The sequence below is a fragment of the Gouania willdenowi genome, chromosome 20 (genome assembly GCF_900634775.1).
Source record: "Gouania willdenowi chromosome 20, fGouWil2.1, whole genome shotgun sequence".
NCBI lineage: Eukaryota > Metazoa > Chordata > Actinopteri > Blenniiformes > Gobiesocidae > Gouania > Gouania willdenowi.
The window spans coordinates 25,351,322-25,371,091 of record NC_041063.1 but is presented as its reverse complement, the minus strand read 5'-3'; the positions used below and the strand labels follow the sequence as shown (position 1 = coordinate 25,371,091).

At 36.5% G+C, this 19,770-nt stretch overlaps 1 protein-coding gene across 3 annotated transcripts; it reads left to right on the top strand.

The window, feature by feature from the left end:
• The first annotated feature begins 1,702 nt into the window (after positions 1-1,702).
• si:ch211-217a12.1 (alanine aminotransferase 2-like) lies at positions 1,703-19,210 on the top strand. Of its 3 annotated transcripts, none has more exons than XM_028434058.1 (12): positions 1,703-1,837; positions 1,918-2,105; positions 7,414-7,503; positions 10,540-10,648; positions 10,787-10,920; positions 12,793-13,036; positions 14,117-14,196; positions 14,469-14,605; positions 15,339-15,513; positions 16,524-16,679; positions 18,532-18,644; positions 18,713-19,210. In XM_028434058.1, exons 2-12 carry the CDS (start codon positions 1,959-1,961, stop codon positions 18,801-18,803), a joined length of 1,476 nt encoding a protein of 491 aa, XP_028289859.1. In that variant the 5' UTR covers positions 1,703-1,837; positions 1,918-1,958; the 3' UTR covers positions 18,804-19,210. The 3 variants fall into 3 exon arrangements, with proteins under 3 accessions (XP_028289859.1, XP_028289858.1, XP_028289857.1); XM_028434057.1 differs by having other exon boundaries at positions 1,749-1,853; XM_028434056.1 differs by having other exon boundaries at positions 1,756-2,105.
• The last annotated feature ends 560 nt before the right edge of the window (positions 19,211-19,770 follow it).

Genomic DNA, 19,770 nt, shown 5'->3' with positions numbered 1-19,770 from the left:
CTCAATTTCAAGTTATTTTTTGAAAAAAGATAAAATGATATTCAAGAGAACTGAAATGTATTTGGAAAACTTGATATGAAACATATTTTAATGATTGTTAACTACTGCCCACAGAGTGATTGGCTCTGGTGCTGCCTCTAACCCAGCCCACTGTGCCGCGTGACAAAGGCTTAATCTACAGTGATGATGTCCGCTCTCTGTGGACAATTTAATGAAATAATTTCTTAACGGTATCATTGCAGTCCAAACAAATCCGACGTTGGCCAACTTTGAACCAAGCAGCAGCCATGTTGAAAGTCTCTGGTCAATCTGAGCCTGATTCACTGAGATATTTGAGGAACAGACAGACAGAGATTACTTGCTTTACAAATGAATGGATTGTAGTATTTTAATATAATTTCCATGCAATTATAAATACAAAGTCAATTATTTGAACTCTCTTACAATTCAGTTATGAATTACAACAGCAACATATGTTTTCAATTAGTTACAATTACAACTAGAATATTTGCATTTCCTGAAGAAAATGCTAGTGAAGATGCAGGTGCTGGCCTGCATCATTGAACACTGCATTAGCTTAGCATTAGCACTAGTTAGCATTAGCATTGGCTAGCATTAGCTAATATTAACATTAACATTTACTAGCATTTACCTAATATTAGCATTAACTTAGCATAAGCCTAACATTAACCTAGCAATGCCATTAGCTAACATTTGCCTAGCGTTAGTGTTTGCCTAGCATTAATTAGCACTAGCTAGCATTACCCTAGTATTAACATTAGCATTAGCTAATGTCATCATTAACCTAGCATTAACATTTTCTAGCATCTTAATTCTCAAAATCAACGATGGAGTAGAACGCGCCAAAATTCTGTGACGGAAGAAAAAAATGAATTACAATTATGCAATAATCTATTAATATATAAAGCAATGAATCTCTGTCTCTGTGTGTCTGTTCCTCAAATATTTCAGCGAGTCAGGTTCAGATTGACCTGAGACTTTCAACATGGCTGCTGCTTGGTTCAAGGATTTGTTTGCACTGCAATGATGCAGTTCATAAAATTGTCTTAAATGCAGCTCATTGATGACTGGTAGTGATGGTAATTCAGGATACGTTGTTGCAGCGTATAATCTACAGGAGTGTCTGCACAAAGGGCTTTTAAAAACGAATAAAGTGCGTCTAATAGCGTAAAAAAAACCACGCTGTAAATATTGGCCAGCAGGTGTCCTCAGTGAGCAACGTTTGTAACTAAGGTGAGTAATAATAAAAATTGATAACAAAAATAGGCTTTCACTATATATGAGTAGCCTACAGTATATTACAGCGCTAAATATTATGCTCTGCACAGCTCATTTAGTCGACTAGCTACACACACGCACACATCTCTCTCTCTCTCTCAGCAAGCTGCAGATGTATGCTAGCCTATATTACAGTGCTAAATACTAAACCTCCCACTTTTCTATAGCAATACATGCTTCCTACAGGCACTGCACTAGTTGTAGTTACTTATCATTTACGTGATTATAATTAGAATTGACCCAAACCCTGGTGTTAATGGGTTTGAAATGGCACCGTACAATCCACCCTTAATCAGATCAACAACAGAGCAAACGAAAATGGTTTTGTTTAAAGTAATCCAAATTTCCGACGGTCCGTGAAGGCGTAATTTTGGCACGCCCCTACAAAAGCAGCCAATCAGGTGCTGCAGCGGGAGGAGGCGGGTCTACCTGGGTCCAATAAGAGCACCGACCGCCAGGCAGTGCTTCGGAGGCGGCTTCAGAGAGAGCAAAACACCGCAGAGAGGCGACTCTGACACCGCCTTCAGCCAAAAGCCTGGTACCAGCCGATAAAAGTGTGTTTATCTCAACTTTAGTCAGTTAAAAGTTGGTTCTTAGTCACTATCTGTGCTTTTTAAGGTTAAACTTGAGAGTGTGGAAGTGTTAGAGGGGAGACAAAGATGTCCCAGCAGGCAGCAAACGGGGACCGGTGCCGGGCGAAGGTTCTGACGGTGGAGACCATGAACCCCAACGTGAAGCGGGTCGAATACGCGGTCCGCGGACCCATAGTGCAGCGGGCCGTGCAGCTGGAGAAGGAGCTCAAGCAGGTAAATGACCAGCAACACTATACTGCACGAATTACACAAAAAACATGCACGAAATCATTAGTAAAATAGACAAAAATTACTTGAATGAACGCATATTAAATGCAGGGGCGACAATAGCAAATTCTCAGAGGGGGGCCCTTAAGAAATGTTGGGGTGTCCCATCAAAAACAATGACTGAATGTGTAAAGCTTTAGGTTATATCCTCCAATCAGTTTTAAGTTATGTCTTTTAGCAAGAATATTTGAGGTAAAATATTAAAACAAATTTTTTTATAATAAATATATATATTTTTACGTATATATAGTAATGCAGGGAAAGGAAAATTATTGGCCAAAACTGAAAGAAATTATGCAAATTATGAATCCCATTGCATTTATGGCTGTGAAATGTGTACTAACCTCACTAAAATTAAAACATTGCAATTCATATTTATACGTTTTCTTTAGCACTGACTTCCAACAATGCACAATATAAAATAAAGTCATAAAATGTTTAAATTTGACTCCACTCATGCATTAAATAATGTTGTACAGGAGGCCTATAGCTGACTGGGCTTTTTAAAAAGTCAAATTAAATATTTTGTCTCATTAAAACACAAAGTGCATTCATGATTCTTGATGAAAATCAGCTTTACAACATCTTGTTTTTGTGGCCAGAATTTTGGTGCATCACTGTTATATAGATATAACAACAGATAAAGATAAATTATACACATTAACATACATGAAGGCATATATACACATTGTTGTGCAGGAGAATATAATTTATTTGTATTTTCTTCCTTTTATTTCTAATAGCAGGAACATCTGGACTTTCACTTATCTGACAATCACTCCTTTTGTGTGCTTGTTATGTGGTTTTTTACATTGGCTTTCAGACCAATCCTTCTTTGATCAATTACCCAGCTATGAATAATTAAGCCGTGCTCAGCCTCTGGCCTTTGGACCAAAGCAGCAGCTACTGTCATACACACACTTATACCGACATGGTTTAGTTCAGGCCGTTATAGATCTGAGTGACTCAGGTCAGATGGGAACTCTTGGGGTTAAATCAGCTGTTGGAGTCCTGGAATGCTTCCAATAATAACCCTTTGATTCTCTGCTCACATTACATCATTATATATTGATCTTGTGAAACATGCAGAGTCAGTGTCTCTAAGAGCTGCAGTGCTGTGTAATCCTCTCTGATTGAGTCTTGATGAGACACTCAGTGACCTGGAAGCTGCAGCTCAAGTGTGTGTGTGTGTGTTGTAGAGTTATTACATAAGAGGTGAGGGTACATTCGGGTTTGCCCACCTCCCATACGACCCATTCATTGGCTGAACTCTTTATTTGATAAAAAGTTAAAAACTGCTTCAGCTCTCTGTCATCGTCTTGTTTTCCTCAATCGTTAATGTTTGATCAATCATGATAAAGATTGATGATTGACGATGCAAAAGGCCAAAGCGGACTGTAGAGTTTAACAGGAACACAGTTCCAGAGGTTTTGGAGGCAAATGCGACCCAAATCTGATCTTTTTTTCCCACGTGTCCTGTATCTGATTAGTTAAAGACAGTCTGAACAACAGGATTACAATTGAAATAAATAAATCCAGCCCATTTCACTTTTATATGTGGTCCTAAAGCCGATACATATCTTTTTTTTTTTTTGTTTTCCCAGGTGTTCTCAACCTGGGGGTCGGGACTGCATTTGGGGTTGAGAGACAATGGGAGGGGCTCGTCAGATGCCTTCAAGAAACTAAGAATATTTTTTTGAACAATTTAAGCCTGTTTTTGCTTATTTTTTTCACATCATTTTTCTGCAACTACACCAAACTTGCCATATTTCAACCTATTTTCATCACTTTTTCAAAAAAATAGGTTAAAAGTGACAATAATGGGTCAACATATGCAACATTAGGTGGAAAAAGTGGTGGAAAGGGTTTATAAGTGCTGAAAATGTGTTGAAAGTGTAAAAAATGTGCAGAAAAGACATTGAAATTTAATGGAGAAGTGGCAGAGTAATTTAGCAAAAATGCATTAAAAGGAGCAAAAATATGGCAAGAAAAACTGATAAATACGTTAAAAAATTGAAAGTTTTGTGTCGTTGCAGAAAAATGGTATAAATAAGAAATATTCTTAGTTTCTTGAAGACCCCAAGGTTGAGAAGAACAACTGCTCTAAAGTCTTGAGTTTGACACGTTTTTCCTCTGTTTTTTGCTTTAGCTATCAAAGCTTGTTTTAGCTACACAAGCCATATATATATATATATATATGCTCCTCAGAGTCTGTGTAGTGAGAGAGGAGAACATAGTCATCTTGCAGACGTACTTCCTGTTCTAAGCTGTGACCGTAACACTTTTATTGACGCCTCAGCAGATTTTCTGTGTGTCCGAGTGCAGCGATAATGACCCTCGTGAATCCTCACGCACACATCTGGTAGTCCACAGTCTGCTCTCACACCTCTGGGTTTGATCATCTCTAGTTTCTGCAACAAGAGAGAAATTACGACAGGAAGGAGAACCACACTTCCTCAGTACTTGTCTTCTCCTTTTTTTTAAAAATTATTATTCAGAGTAGATCAGTGTCAGGTTTCATGTGATAGAAAGTGCAGTAGAAGCAGTGCTGTGAGTCCTGTGCACTCTGCGCATGGACGACTCAGACCAATGGCTGCTTTTCTACTCAGGGAACAACAGCCTCTTTGTTGTTGGAAAACTAGGATAAGACGAGAACGGAAACGTGCTGCATCCACTTAGTTGGACTAAGATCAAACGTATCGAACTGAGACAACTTTACACAGTCTGAGCTGCAGGAATTTTTATTTTTTTTAACCTGTTTTAATCATGCAAAGCACGGCATCCGTCACGTTATTACTAATTTTTCACAAAGCATTTCAGCATCGAGAGAGCAACTTTTATCACGTGTGATTGTTTCTGATCCGAGGGTCACATTATCAACATTCATGTCAGTATTTAGAATAATTACCAATTTGAGCATTAACACAGGAAGAATCAAAAGGTTTTTTGTTTTTGGTATCGTTATGTTTATTTTTCTATCGTTTGGTGTGTTTTTTATTGCATTTTTGTTGTTGTATATATTTTTCTGTCATTCTTTGTGTTTTTGTCAGTTAGTGTGATATTGGTATATTTTTCCTGTCATTATGTATGTGTGTTTTTTAGTCTTTGTTAATGTTTTTCTCTCATTGTGTCAATTAGTGTTTTATTTTCTTTCTTTTTATATTTTCTGGTATTTTTCAAATTTGTATGTATTTTTCTATTTTTGTGTGTATTTTTGCTATTTTTTTGTGTATTTTTTGCTGTTTTGTATTTTTTGTTGTGTATTTTTTAAATTGTGTATGTATTTGTGAATTTTGATTTTTTTCTATGTATTATTTGCTTGTTTAGTATATTTGTGTAGTTTTTTTGTGTATTTTTGTCAATGTCAATTTGTTCGTTAATATTTTTCTCTCTCTTTGTGTTTTTGTCGTAATTCTTGTTTGTTTTGGAGTCATTTTGTGTGTTTTTGTATGTTTGGTATATTTCTCTGTCTAATTTATAAAAGCTTTCTGCAGTTATATATTTGTAGTCATCCAGGGTATTTCCGAAGTAATATTGAGTCAATTGGTGTATGTTTACTGTTTTTTTTTGTGTTCTTTCTATTTTTATGTATTTTTTCAATTGTTTGTATGTTTTTTTGTGTATTTTTCTATATTTTTTTGTGTGCCAGTGGCCCATAGGAATGAATTAATAATGCAATATTAATTGATTTAAAAGCTTAAAGTTTGGGCAGAGACAGCATTTTTCCTCCCATCATGCCTGTGTTTTGTCTACGTGGAACCAGCTGAGCATTGTTTGACTAAAGGGAGTGGTTAAAGTAGAACAGGAGTTAAAACAAAGTCATGAAAACATTTGTAAACTAAGTTAAAACAGACAAAATGTTTAGTAAGTCATCACTATCCTGTCCAGGTTTGCCTTTTTTTGTACATACAATTGCATTTCCTGCATAATAATAATAAAACGATTAACCTCCAGTGTTTACCCTTTATGAATGACACATCACCATCCTGCAGACGTGAGATCAAGTTACATATTTTTTATGACGTTGACACAGATCAGTTTGATTACATATCAGATGATGTGCTGTGCTTGCATGACCTGAATAAAAGCTGGGAACAGGGAGTGGATGATGAATAAAAGTGTAAAAGAACCAGTCACAGTCTAACGCGCTCTCATTGGGATTTACTGTGATTACCATTAACATTAATGTGTTGTTGTCCTGGTCTTAATGGTCAGTAGGAAGGACTGTAACAGTGAATCATTATGATCTGAGTCTTTTGTCTTAACTCAGACCTAGTGTTTCTCATCACTTACTGTATTTTGTTCATGTTTGTCATAAAGATTCTTCAATTCTACATGTATTTTTTTTTTTTGTGTGTGTGTATTTTTTTGCTTTTTGTTTTGTAATTTTTTCTGTCATGAAGTGTTTTTTTGTCCATTTTTTCATTAATATTTTTCTCTCATTTTGTGTATTTTTGTTTTTGTGTGTTCAGTATATTTTTCTGTGTTGTCTGTGTATTTGTTTTTGTTTTGTTTTTTAGTGTATTTTGTCTTTTTGTGTGTTTTTAGTCCCTTTGTATATTTTTCTGTCATGTGTGTTTTTGTGTGAGTCAATTGGTGTAGTTTTGCATTTTTTTTTTTTTTGTCTTTTGTGTATTTTTTTAAATATTATTTGTATTTTTTGCCTTTTGTTTGTTCAGTTTTTTTCTGTCATTATGTGTGCAATTTGTTTGTTAATATTTTTGTTTTTCTTTTCTCTTTTTGGTGTAGTTTAGTAGTTATATATTTGTAGTCTTTTTCTGTGTTTATGAAGTAATATTGTGTTTCTTGGAGTATTTTGGTGTATTTGTGCAGTTTTTTGTTGTATTTTTTTGTGTCATTTTGTGTGTGTTTTTCAGTCCATTTGCACTTTAACTTTAGACCAATTAGACAGAGGGCCGTCTGTGGTCCATGTCAGTCCTTCTTAGAGTTTCTGTGGGACGCCCATCGTCCCAGGATGTGAAAAGCACAAAAGGTGCTAATGAGTGAGGATGAATGTGACGGTGCTGAAAGGAACTAAAGAGGCTCTGTTTGAATAAATACAATAAGTGTTGGGTTTTTCATGCTGATGGAAAGCAACAAAGATCAGTCTGTTCTGTCCTAGAAATGATAAATGAATAAAATAAAGGCTGGAAAGTGGTATTCTTTGCTCATTATGACTCATTTATATTATTCTCTCTGACCCATTTTATTGACATTAAACTAATCAATCTTTCTGCTTTCTGTCCTGCTGCAGGGAGCCAAGAAACCTTTCACAGAGGTCATTAAGGCCAACATCGGCGACGCCCACGCCATGGGTCAGAAGCCCATAACCTTCTTCAGACAGGTAGGGACACTTCTTACACACCGTTCCTCAAGTCTTCTGCATGTTTTTTGCGCTCTAAACCGGTTACTCTCATAATTACAGCACGACTTCTGGGCATGCCATGGCAATAATATTTATAGAGAGCATTTCATACACAAAGCAATTCAATGTGCTTTAATGATAAAAAAGTGCAACAGAAAACAAACAGTTTAAAAAGCAAGAAGAACATTAAAACTGGCAGTAAAAACATTAAAATTGTCAGTAAAAACATGAAATCAATAGCAAAAACATTAAAAACGGCATCAAAAACATTTAAAATCATTAGCAAAAACATTTAAAATTGGCAGCAAAAACATTTAAAATTGGCAGCAAAAACATTTAAAATAAGCAGTAAAAACATTTAAAATTGGCAGCAAAAACATTTAAAATAAGCAGTAAAAACATTAAAATAAGCTGTGAAAACATTAAAATAAGCAGTAAATACATTAAAATAAGCAGTAAATACATTAAAATAAGCTGTAAAAACATTAAAATTGGCAGTAAAAACATTTAAGATAAGCAGTAAATACATTAAAATAAGCTGTAAAAACATTAAAATTGGCACTAAAAACATTTAAAATAAGCAGTAAAAACATTTAAAATTGGCAGTAAAAACATTTAAAATAAGCAGTAAAACATTTAAAAGACCCTTAAACTAGTGTAAACATAGTAAAACTGAGAGTGCAGTAAAATACAAAAAAATTCAAAAATATGAAAAAGCCAAAATCAGAGGTAAGGCATAAAATTGGTAAAAAGTTTAAATGTAGTTTTTTTTTTTTAGATAAAGTCTAAAGAAATACCCTAAAAACTAGTGTAAATACGTAAAACACACTTAAACTGAAGTGAGACTGCAGTAAAATAACCAAAATGTCAAAAATCTGAAACACCCAAAATGAAAAAGGATTTTTGTGAGTTAAAGCTTTATTTAGACCCTAAAGACTAGTGTGAATATAATAAAAGTGAACTAATGTACTCTGACCTCTTTGTTCTGAACCAGCTGCAGCTGTTTGATGCTCTTTTGTAACTGAAGTTACAAGTAAATCCTGTTTGTTCCAGGAGTCATGTGACAAATGCTCATTCTTTCTGCCCTGATGTTTCATTCTAATCTGTACACATGAGTTAAAGTTCAATCAGCCCTAACTTTGTTTCTACTTCTTTTAAATAAGTCACCTTTACTATGTAAGCGTGTGAATCCATAACTGATAATAACCAATAAGTAGGTCATTAACGGTTCAAACTGCTGCACCGTGACACGGATTTTCCCTTTTGGTTTCTGATTTCTGTGATGGATAAAATGGGGGTTCTGGTTTTACTGGGGTGGGCTTTTCTCCGGAGGAACAACAGACAGCTGCTTACGCACCAGGATTACAACCATGACTGTAGGGCCTAGGCTGGCATCCAACCAGCATAGGAACAGACACATTACATCATCTTCCACGTCTGTCAGATACAAGATTATCAACACATCTAAATAAAGAGTCATCTCCAATCTTTAGTTAACACACCATGAAATAATAGACAGGCAGCTTTTATTACAGCGGGGGCCACAAGGGGCCACGTTATCAACATTCACGTCAGCATTTAGAATAAAGACCAATCTGAGCATCGATTAAGGAAAAGAACAATGGATTTCATTGTGTATTTTTGTTGTCTTTTTGGAATCATTTTGTGTAGTTTTATTGTTTTTTGTATATTTTCTCGTTTCGTGTGTTTTTGTTGTTTGGTATAGTTTGTCTGTTTTGTGTTTAATTTGTTTATTTATTTATGAAGTAATGTGTTTTTTCTGTCATTTTGTGTGTTTTTTAGTCCATTTGCACTTAATGGAGTGATATTGTGTATATTTGTAGTCCTTTTGTGTACTTACTATTTTTCTTTAATTTTATGTTTTCTAGAGTCAATTGTGTTTTGAATTTTTGCTGTTTTTGTATATTTTTTTTGGTATTTTTGCGTAATTTTCTGTAATTTTAGATGTTTTTGGAGTTATGTTATGTGTTTACTTTGGGGGCCACACAAAATTAGACTGGGACCCCTCGCTCCCATTTGCCCATGTCTGCAATAGATGGACCTCTGGAAATGACGGCAGTTGTGAGAGTTAAACTCATAATCACGTAAAGAAGAATTTTTTATCAGAGTTTCTTAGTTTATGCACTTTTCGTTAAAGAAAAACATGAGTAATTATGACCAATCTTGTGCAACCTTTGTGTTGTACTACAGTGAAGTCAAAATCCTAAGCATGTAAATAGTTTTATTTAATTTGCACGTTCTCCCAGTGCCTCTTTGGGTACTCTTGTTATTATTTTTGTGTTGGGAATAAAAACCAAAGACAATTCAGTTGTGCTTTACATGATTTTAAAAAGTACAACAGAAAACATTAAACAATAAGAAAAAAAACATTCAACAGGTTTGAAATCAACAACAGCTTTTAACTTGAATTTTTAAAAAAATGCAGCTAAATGCAACTAAAAGTAGTATCATCATGTTTGCTGTAAACTCTGGGCTCCATTATCTGACCTGGGCCCATAGATCTGAGAGAGCTGCTGGGTCTAATTATTGCTTATTACTGGTAATAAAGCCTTATCAATTCATATTAACCTAATTATTGTTATTAATGCTTATTACTAGTAATACATTCTAATTAATGCTTATTACTAGTAATACATTTTAATTAAAGCCATAGTAATGCTTATAAACATATTCAAGCCCTATAAATGCTTATAACTAGTATAAAGCCGTATTATTGCTTATTACTAGTAATAAAGTTTTATTACTTATAAGTTGTTAAAGCCCTATAAATGCTTATTGCTAGTTACAAATCTTTATTATTGCTTATTAGTAGTAATATGCAATATAGAACTGTTAAAATTCAACATCAACAGTCTGTGTGTGACTGATTTAAATCAAAACTCCCTCCAATACCTCGTCTAATGATGCCACAGAAAAGTCCAGGGTTGAGGGAGCCAATGAGGATTGAGGGTTTTCTGAGTGTTTTTTTGCTGACTCGTGTCCCTCTTACTACAGGTCCTGGCTCTGTGCGCGTACCCTGCCCTCCTGGAAGAAGAAAAGTTCCCAGAGGACGCCAAACAGAGAGCGCGGCGTATCCTGGCCGCCTGCGGAGGTCACAGTATAGGTCAGACACATTTTTAAGCACCCACGTCAGCAGCCTCCACGTCTGTTTGCTGACTCATTAATAATCAAGTGCAACAGCCTGACTTTGGACTGAACGATCAATGCGGTTTGAGTCAAAGTTCACTGTGATGCGTTCAAGGGGCCTACAGCGCCAGCCAGGGAATCGAGTGCATCCGACAGGACGTGTCGCGCTACATCGAGAAAAGAGACGGAGGCATCCCATCCAACCCGGACAACATCTACCTTTCTACCGGCGCCAGCGACGCCATCGTGGTGTGTAATCATCACTTTAACACTAAGATATGAGACATTCCAGGGTTGTTTAAAGGGATTATCCACTGTTTTTACAAATGAAATATACTTATTAGTAGCTCTATGCCTAACAAAACACATTATGTTGCACTATATTTGTTTTTTTAACTTTCAAAAATGGGACAACTTTACAGTTTTAGAGCTTGTGTTCCACCATCTTGAAATAATTTGCGTCAACTTCAGCCACCAGAGCGGGTCAGCGCACTGTTTAAAGGGAGGAGTTAAGTTAAGGTCCCTTCGTAGAGCTCTTCTTCTCTGCTTCGTTGTCTACTACATAAAACGGCAGAGTTGGAACTGTCGCCCTCTGCAGTCGGAGATTATTTTACGGGTCACAACTGTTTTTATCCTCTTTCAGTTAACAAAAGAGACGCCTTTAACATTTTCTGATTATTTAGAGCACGGGTGTCAAACTCATTTTAGTTCCGGGTCCGAACACGGAGCAGTTAGATTTCAAGAGAGCCACAGATTTTTGCGGGAAAACGAGTAAATTGAAAACAATTATGCCCGAGTTTGCACTTCTGCGTATACATAAAATACAAACTATGTAAGAAACCGACCATATCCAAGCAACAAGTGAAAGATATCAGCGCCAATATTTTCAGACCAATTTATATTTAATTAGCGGAAAAATTAATAAGCACCGGGAAAACTGCGAGGAGCCCCTGCAAATATTGAGTTTCATTTCAACAATGATTCATGTTTTTACATTTTTAATTTCTCATGCGGGCCGAATTGGATGCTCCAAAGGGCCGGATCTGGCCCCCGCGCCTTAAGTTTGACATCAGTGATTTAGAGCAACACAAATTAACATTTTGACGGAAAAATCTGCTAAATAATCTAAAAATCAGGTTGAATGCTTCACTTCAATATAAAACAATGGGATGTTTACAGGCAGTGGAGCCGTGTGACATCATCAATCATGTGATTTCAAGATGGAGGAACACAGGCTTTAACGCTGTAAAATAGTCCCATTTTTACAAGTTAATAAAACAAATATGGTGCAAAATAATGTGTTTTGTTAGACATAGATCTACTAATAAGTACATTTTAGGCCACATTTGTAAAAACAGTGGAGGATCACTTTAATGTGCTGCCACTAATGAGCACGAGTAGAATAGTTGTGGTTAAAACCCTTTTCTGAAGTGATTTTACACAGCTGTTGTTTTCCTCTGAGAGACTCCTCCCACAATCTTCCACAATGTCTCCGTTAATGTTGTGTAATGGAATCAGTCCAATTCCGTGACCTCAAGAGACACTGTACAGGATCCTGTGAGCATAGTGCTGGAGAAATGTCTGAGTGCACGAGGCACGACTCATTTGCAGCACTGAAACTGGGCGGAGCTTCAAACCTAGTCACACTGTGTTCTCAGACTTCAAATCATTTTACACCCAGGATTGTGTAACAAGAGAAAATGACCTAAATCTTGGGTTTTTTCTATTACAAAGTTGTCAGAATAATAATAATTTACTCAGTAACTTTACTTCTTTTAAAACATACTCAAGCACAAGTAAGTATCCATAAAAGCAACTCAGTTACAGTAACGTGAGTATTGTAATCCATTACTTTCACCTCTCTTTTCTGCAGCAAGAACCAAAGCTGACTCAGACATGAATGTGAGAAACGAGTAGAAACAAGTCTGAATGTTTTAAACATGGGGTTACTTTTATTACTAAAGGATTACTTAACATCTCAGTGGGAGTTTTGTTCAGTGAAAACAGGAGGACAGATGTTTCTGAACTGGAAAAATGAGTCAAGAACGTAGATGATGGACTCTAGATTTCTATTTAACCCTCAAACTGCACTGATAGTTTTCTACGTTCTCTCCTCCTCAGACGATGCTGAAGCTGCTGGTGTGTGGCGAAGGTCGTCAGCGTACAGGTGTAATGATCTCCATCCCTCAGTATCCTCTGTACTCGGCCGCGCTGGCCGACCTGGCCGCGGTGCAGATCAACTACTACCTGGACGAGGACAAGTCCTGGAGTCTGGACGTCGCGGAGCTCAGGAGGTCTTTGAACGCAGCACGAGAGCACTGCAACCCCCGCGTCCTCTGCATCATCAACCCCGGGAACCCCACCGGTGGGTCGGGTTATGCTTTAAAAAAAATAATGTCTTACTTTGAAAGGAATCAACTCAAGGGCCATGTTGGAAACCTCATACTAACGTAATTATACTAAGTCTGAGGTCTAGATGAGTATGTAGTACGTTCATGTTAAATAGTATGAAAATATCGAGTATGTGAGAAATACCAGGATGTATACTATATATGGGGACATTTTTAAGTTTGCGTGGTCGGCACATAAGTCATACTCAATTGTCCCATGATGCATTGCGAGCAGTATGTAATATGGTCCTGGGACTGGTGTCAACTTCTGTGTTTACCTCCGTGCTGAGATTATAACCCTAACATAATCCATTAAACATATAAAACGCGTCCGTTCACTTTGAAAACAAAAATTAACAAATTTTTTTTTTTTTAGGAAAAATTAATTTTTTGGTAGTGCACATGCGCATATATGAGCATTTACAATCTCAGTACGATGTGAACTCAAACCATGACACCGGCTTCAAGCTAAAAATCAAACTTCCCCGTTTCAAAATAAAAGCATAGCTTCTTATCTTCCATTCATTTTTAACGCTTTTGTTGATTCTCCACCTTTGAAAGTTCTGAAAACATTTGAAGTGAGAACGTGACCAAGTAGAATATCAACATGTGCTCATTTCATCCAGAAAAATCACAGAAACACATTTCATTTTGACATTTTGCAGATTTTCAGAGGCCGTACATTGTGCTACTGACAAAACTTTCTGTTAACTTCAAAACAAGAGCCCTATTTATGATTTATTTTAAGGGTTAAAAACAAATGGAAGACAAGAAGAGATGCTCCCAGGACCATTTTACATTCAACTCGCAATGCATTATGGGACGGTTGAGTGTGACTAGTGTGCCCATCGTGCACACTTAAAAAAAAAAAATGTCCCCTATAGTATACATCTGGGTATTCCTCGTGTACTCAATCTTTACATGCTATCTAATGTAAATGTACTACATACTCATTTAGACGTTGGACTTAGAAATATCATATTAACATACTAATAATACTAACACAGCCTGTATCTTGTTTGTGCTAATGAAAACATTAAACTCCTCTGTGATAGGTCAGGTCCAGAGCAGGCAATGCATTGAAGACGTGATCCGATTCGCTAAAGAGGAGCGTCTCTTCCTCATGGCTGATGAAGTAATAATTTACTGATGTTTTATTTTATTCAGAGAATAAAAACATATCTGCACGTTTGAAATAAACACTTTTTATATATATCAGAAATCCTTCAAGTGTACCTTTATTTTATGAGATTTTTTAACCATTTTGTAGGATTATTCCCTGTAGTTCACTGTCACAACAGTAACTACACTTATAAATAATTAGAAATGGTTTAATGTGTCACTTTTACTCTGGTTGTATTTTAACCTCTTTACGTTTTTAAATGCAAGCTTGTTTCCTGGCCACAGGTTTACCAGGATAACGTGTACGCAGAGGGTTGCAAGTTCCACTCCTTCAAGAAGGTTCTGTTTGAGATGGGACCAGAATATTCCAGCACGGTGGAGATGGCCTCGTTTCACTCCACCTCCAAGTGCTTCATGGGGGAGTGAGTGTCAGGAACGCTGTGTAATGAGCACGACATGATTACATACATGTTACTTCTGCAGTTTGCTTCTCTCAGATGTGGTTTCCATGGATGCTACATGCTATTAATGCTTATTACCAGTAATAAATCCTCATCAATGGATATTAATCTGATTAAAAGCCCTATTAATGCTTATTACTAATAATAAAGCCTTATTATTGCTGCTTATTACTTGTAATAAAGCCTCATCAACACATATTGACCTTATTAAAGCTCTATTTATCCTTATTACTTGTAATAAGTCCTTCATAATGCTTATAACTAGTAATAAAGCCAGATTGATGCTTATTAACATTATCACAGTCCTGTTAATGCTTAAGCATTGATAAGAATTTATAAAGAGTAATGTTACTCATAATTAGTCCCTATTAATGCTTGTTACTAGTAATTAATCCTTATTACTAGTAATGAAGCTTTATTAATGCATATTAACCTTATTGAAGGCCTATTAGTTATTCTTATATCTTTATTATTGATTATTACTAGAAATAAAGCCTTATCAACCTTATTAAAGCTCTATTAATTATTGTTATAATTAGTAATTAATCCTTATTAATGGTTGTTACTAGTAATAGAACCTTATTAATGTTTATTACTAGTAATAAATCCTTATTTATGTTTGTTACTAGTATTAATATTTATCGGTTCTTCTTATTTATTTGTAATTAATCCTTCTGTTTGTTTTCTGTCTCAGGTGTGGGTTCCGTGGTGGTTACATGGAGGTCATCAACATGGACCCTGCAGTGAAAGCTCAGCTCATTAAACTGGTGTCTGTGCGGCTGTGCCCCCCCGTACCCGGGCAGGCTCTGATGGACCTAGTGGTGAACCCCCCTCAGCCTGATGAACCGTCTTACACCACCTTCGTGAAGGCGAGTCGCTCTAAACAGCTGCTGTCCAGTATAGGCTGTGTGTGTGCACACGTGTGTGCGTGCAGACATGAGTCACTGTGCACGCAAACGCTGCATTGGCTCATTTGAAATGTATCAGCCAATCAGGACATGTCATGACTCCCTGCATATGTGCTGCCCTGTTTAGTTTAGTGTGTGTGTGTCTGTGTGCGTGTGTGCTAATCCTCAAACTATTCTGCAGCGTTTTCAAGGCCTCAATGAGTGACAGATGTGAGGCTGTTGGGATTGAGCAATACTTTACTTTCTCATACCCTGTCTGTCCACAAGGGGGTAGAAAAGAGACAATAGATGGGTTCATCTGAAGGAATCTCAGCACTTTCTATTGGTTGCTTTCACATGATGTCACATTACTACAAGAGTGAAAAATTCAGATGGAGGGCAGGAAGTGAAGTAGCTTGAGAATAATCAAAATGCCCATGTTTTGTGTAGTTTACGGATGCTCCAATCGTTCTAACTGAGAAAAGGAAAATAGATTTTACCAAAGATTGTCGTTCACAAAGGTGAGAAATGTAAAAAGCTCACAGAACAACAACGTAAAAAGTGGATTTTAAAGCTACGTCTGCTGTCTGGAGGAGCAGAGTCTGTAGTGATCACTTGGTCAGAGGTATGTTAGCTAGCTAACTTTGTTTTTGTGGCTCTGTTTATATCACATTATGCTCATTTACTATTCTTTACCTTCTTTTTTCACCCCTGCTGCACACTGTGCACATAAAGGTCAACACCCTAATGCTGTTTAACTACATGTCAAAGTACTATTCAGTAGTAGTATATATATATATGTATATATATATATATGTGTGTGTGTGTGTGTGTGGTTGTTTGTCTGTGTGTCTGTTGCTCTGTGATGGACTGACACTCTGTTTGTGGTGTACCGCTGGAGATTGGCAGCAGACGCCCACAACTCTGAAAAACAGGAACAAACGGGTCAGAAAATGGATCTGAAAATGTTCTACTTTTTTCTGTCCTTTCAGGAGAAGACGGCGGTGCTAGCAGCGTTAGCTGAGAAAGCTAGTATCACAGAACAGGCCTTTAACACAATGCCTGGTTTCACCTGTAACCCAGTTCAAGGAGCCATGTACACCTTCCCCAGGATCAGCATTCCTCAGAAGGCCATCGATAAAGCCAAGGTTTGACAAATGAAAAACAAAGATATTAGTCTGCGTCATCACCCAGGATTACTGATGTATGTTTGTAGCTTAGATAACTTTTGATTGGCTTAACATGTCCACACCAACTGTTCCGCTAACATTAGTCACCAATTGGATGAAAATAGTTCTATTATTACCTCCGGCAAGGAGGGAATATTTTAACCGGCATATTTATTACTTTTAAAAACGGTTTTCTAAAGTATATTGGTTGTTTTTGTACACGATGGTGTCCTCAATTTTAGACAAATCCACTTAAAAAAAAAAATGTGGTAATTGGTTTTTGGCCACAGATGAGACCATTCAATTTTAGTGAAGCTATGTTCAAGATCAAGGTCACAAAAAAAATTCAAAAGTTGCAAAATTCTCTATCTTGAGGATTGGGCAAAATTCCTAAAACTCATATCTCTGTCAGCTCTTCATCGATTGGTTCAACATTTTGCAGGATGATGTAAGGCTATGACGTGCAACATCTGACCAAACAGGATCCGGATCCAATCCAGATTGCTGACTCAGCAATTTTTTTGAAATTAACATTGGAAAGCCCATTCACGACTTTCAAATATTCCTATACAGTTTAAATAAGTTATCATTTTATTCAAATTTGGTGGATTAATGTCGGGTTGTGACCTCTATCAAAATGTCGAGTTTCCAAAGCAGTTTTTATTTTCCGAAAAATCTAACTGACGTCCGCAGATCTAGTAACTATGATTATGACAATTAGGCGTTTTCAAAAGTCTGCGCTGCATTTCTTTTTTTTTTAGATATAGTTTATTGTCATTCATACATATACACTATAGGCTCCTACAGAACAAAGTTTTCTACACAGGGCTTGACTATTAGGCTTTAAAAATAAAAGCATAAAAACTGTGATAAAGTGCTTTCCACAGGATTATATTAAAGCACATGTCAAACTCAAGGCCCGGGGGCCAAATCCGGCCCTTCAGAGCATCGAATTCGGCCTGCTGGAGAAAGTGAAAATGAATCATTGTGTAACTTATCAAATATTTCACTTGTAAATTGTTGAAAGAACTCAATTTTTCCAAAATCCTGCATTTTTTTTCTTAAATTATTTTACAAAATCTCCCCAAATTATATAAAAATTGGTCAAAAAATAAATCAATCAAAGGACATTTAAGTATCTGACGCTTAATGCTCAGATATGGTTGAAGTGCAAACTATTGCACATTAATGTTGAAATTGTTGGTTTTCCCGCCTAAAACCTGCGGCCCACGTGTGATGGAACTGGTTCGTATTTGGCCCCTGAACTAAAATGAGTTTGACACCCCTGCGTTAAAGGTACTTCATAGATTTTAACATTTTTAACCTAAGATACAGTAGACCTTATGCCATGGAAGCTTCAGCTAATATTTGGACGGAATCTGAATCGCTCATCATTGGCAGAATTTCATTTCGTAATTCACCGATCAACATGAAATTTAACTCAGTTATACCACATTGGTTCTTCACTCAGAGTTTTATCAGGATCTGATCTGGATTGCGTGTGTAATTGCATTCTATACATGGACCTACTGTCTCGTTATTAATGGGGATAAGAAGCCTTTAAAGTGTCAATGATCCAGATAACTGCAAATATCTGGGAAAAAAGGGGGAGATTTAACACTTGGTGGAGGTTTGTGCTGTTGTTTAGTATTTGTAGTGATTACATTTCCACAGATAACTTTTGATTGGCTTATTTTAACAGGTCCCACATGTTCTTCTGTAAAAAAAAAAAAAAAAAGTCACTATTTGGATGAAATTCGTATTAATTACCATAATGTTGACATTTTAACAGTATATTTAGGATCGTAACAATGGGTCTGTGTATGTGCAGGAGCTGGGTCAGGTTCCTGACATGTTCTACTGTATGAAGCTTCTGGAGGAGGAGGGAATCTGTCTGGTTCCAGGAAGTGGATTTGGCCAAAGAGACGGAACGTTCCACTTCAGGTGTGTAAAAAGAGGCATGAAAAGAGAACGAAAACTACTTTTTGACCCTGTTGTTGTCGTTTCTCCAGAATGACCATACTGCCACCAACAGAGAAGCTGAAGATAGTTCTCCAGAGGATCAAAGATTTCCACTTGCGGTTCACACAAGAGTTTTCCTAACATTTATTACAGGAAGCTTTCAGTGCCAGTAATGATGACGTGCCTTTGAGCAAAAGAGTCAGTGATTTCACTGCGTAACTCTTCTTTAAGTTGAGATTTTAGAACTTTACTTTGAAAGTTACTCTGTTCAGACAGCAGATAGTCAGTCTTCCTCTAATGACAACAAGATGCACTTCCCCCTCCCCTTTATATCTCCCTTTGAGTTTCTCTAGACTCAATAAATAACGATTGTAGAGCTTTTTAATGCTTGTCCGTGTCCTGCCAAACGTTTACAGTTAGATCATAAATCCAGGCTGTACAAAACGTACCTTAGCTAGAATCTCAGTCTTCCCTGGAATGTAGCCATTTGTTTTTACAAATGTTAATTAATGTGATTAAAGCCAAACAAATACATTTTCTCAAACACATTTCATGTTCCTTTATTTTTTTCGTTAATTGACCAAATTGGGGCCCAGAGCGAGTTTGGATCCTGAGGCCCCTAACTCACCCCATCCCTAATATATCATTGGTACATAATGATCGTATAACAATCCATTTAACCTGACAACCGTTATTAGTATTAAATACTGTACTATCTGACTCTGTCAGTATAGATATATTAATTTGGCTCTATGAAAAAAAATTACATTAGAATACAGATAAAATGTATAATTATATAGAAATAAAAACAAGATGGAGCCACAAATAAAACTAAACATGAATGTTTACGCGTATAAATTCAAAACTAGTAGATTGTTTTTATTCTACTAGTAAAGCTGAAAGATTCACTTGTAGTACAAGTAGCCCTAATGCAAATAAAGTAGGAGGGATTAGAACCAAATCCAGCTCTCTGATTGGTTGTAAAACTTTTGAAAGCCAATGGCAAGCCTGGATTTTGTGCATTTTGCTTCTGAATGTGTGTGTTTTGGTAGTTATTGTCTATTATGTTGGGCTTCATATTCCTTCCAACTTCTTGAATCACAATTTT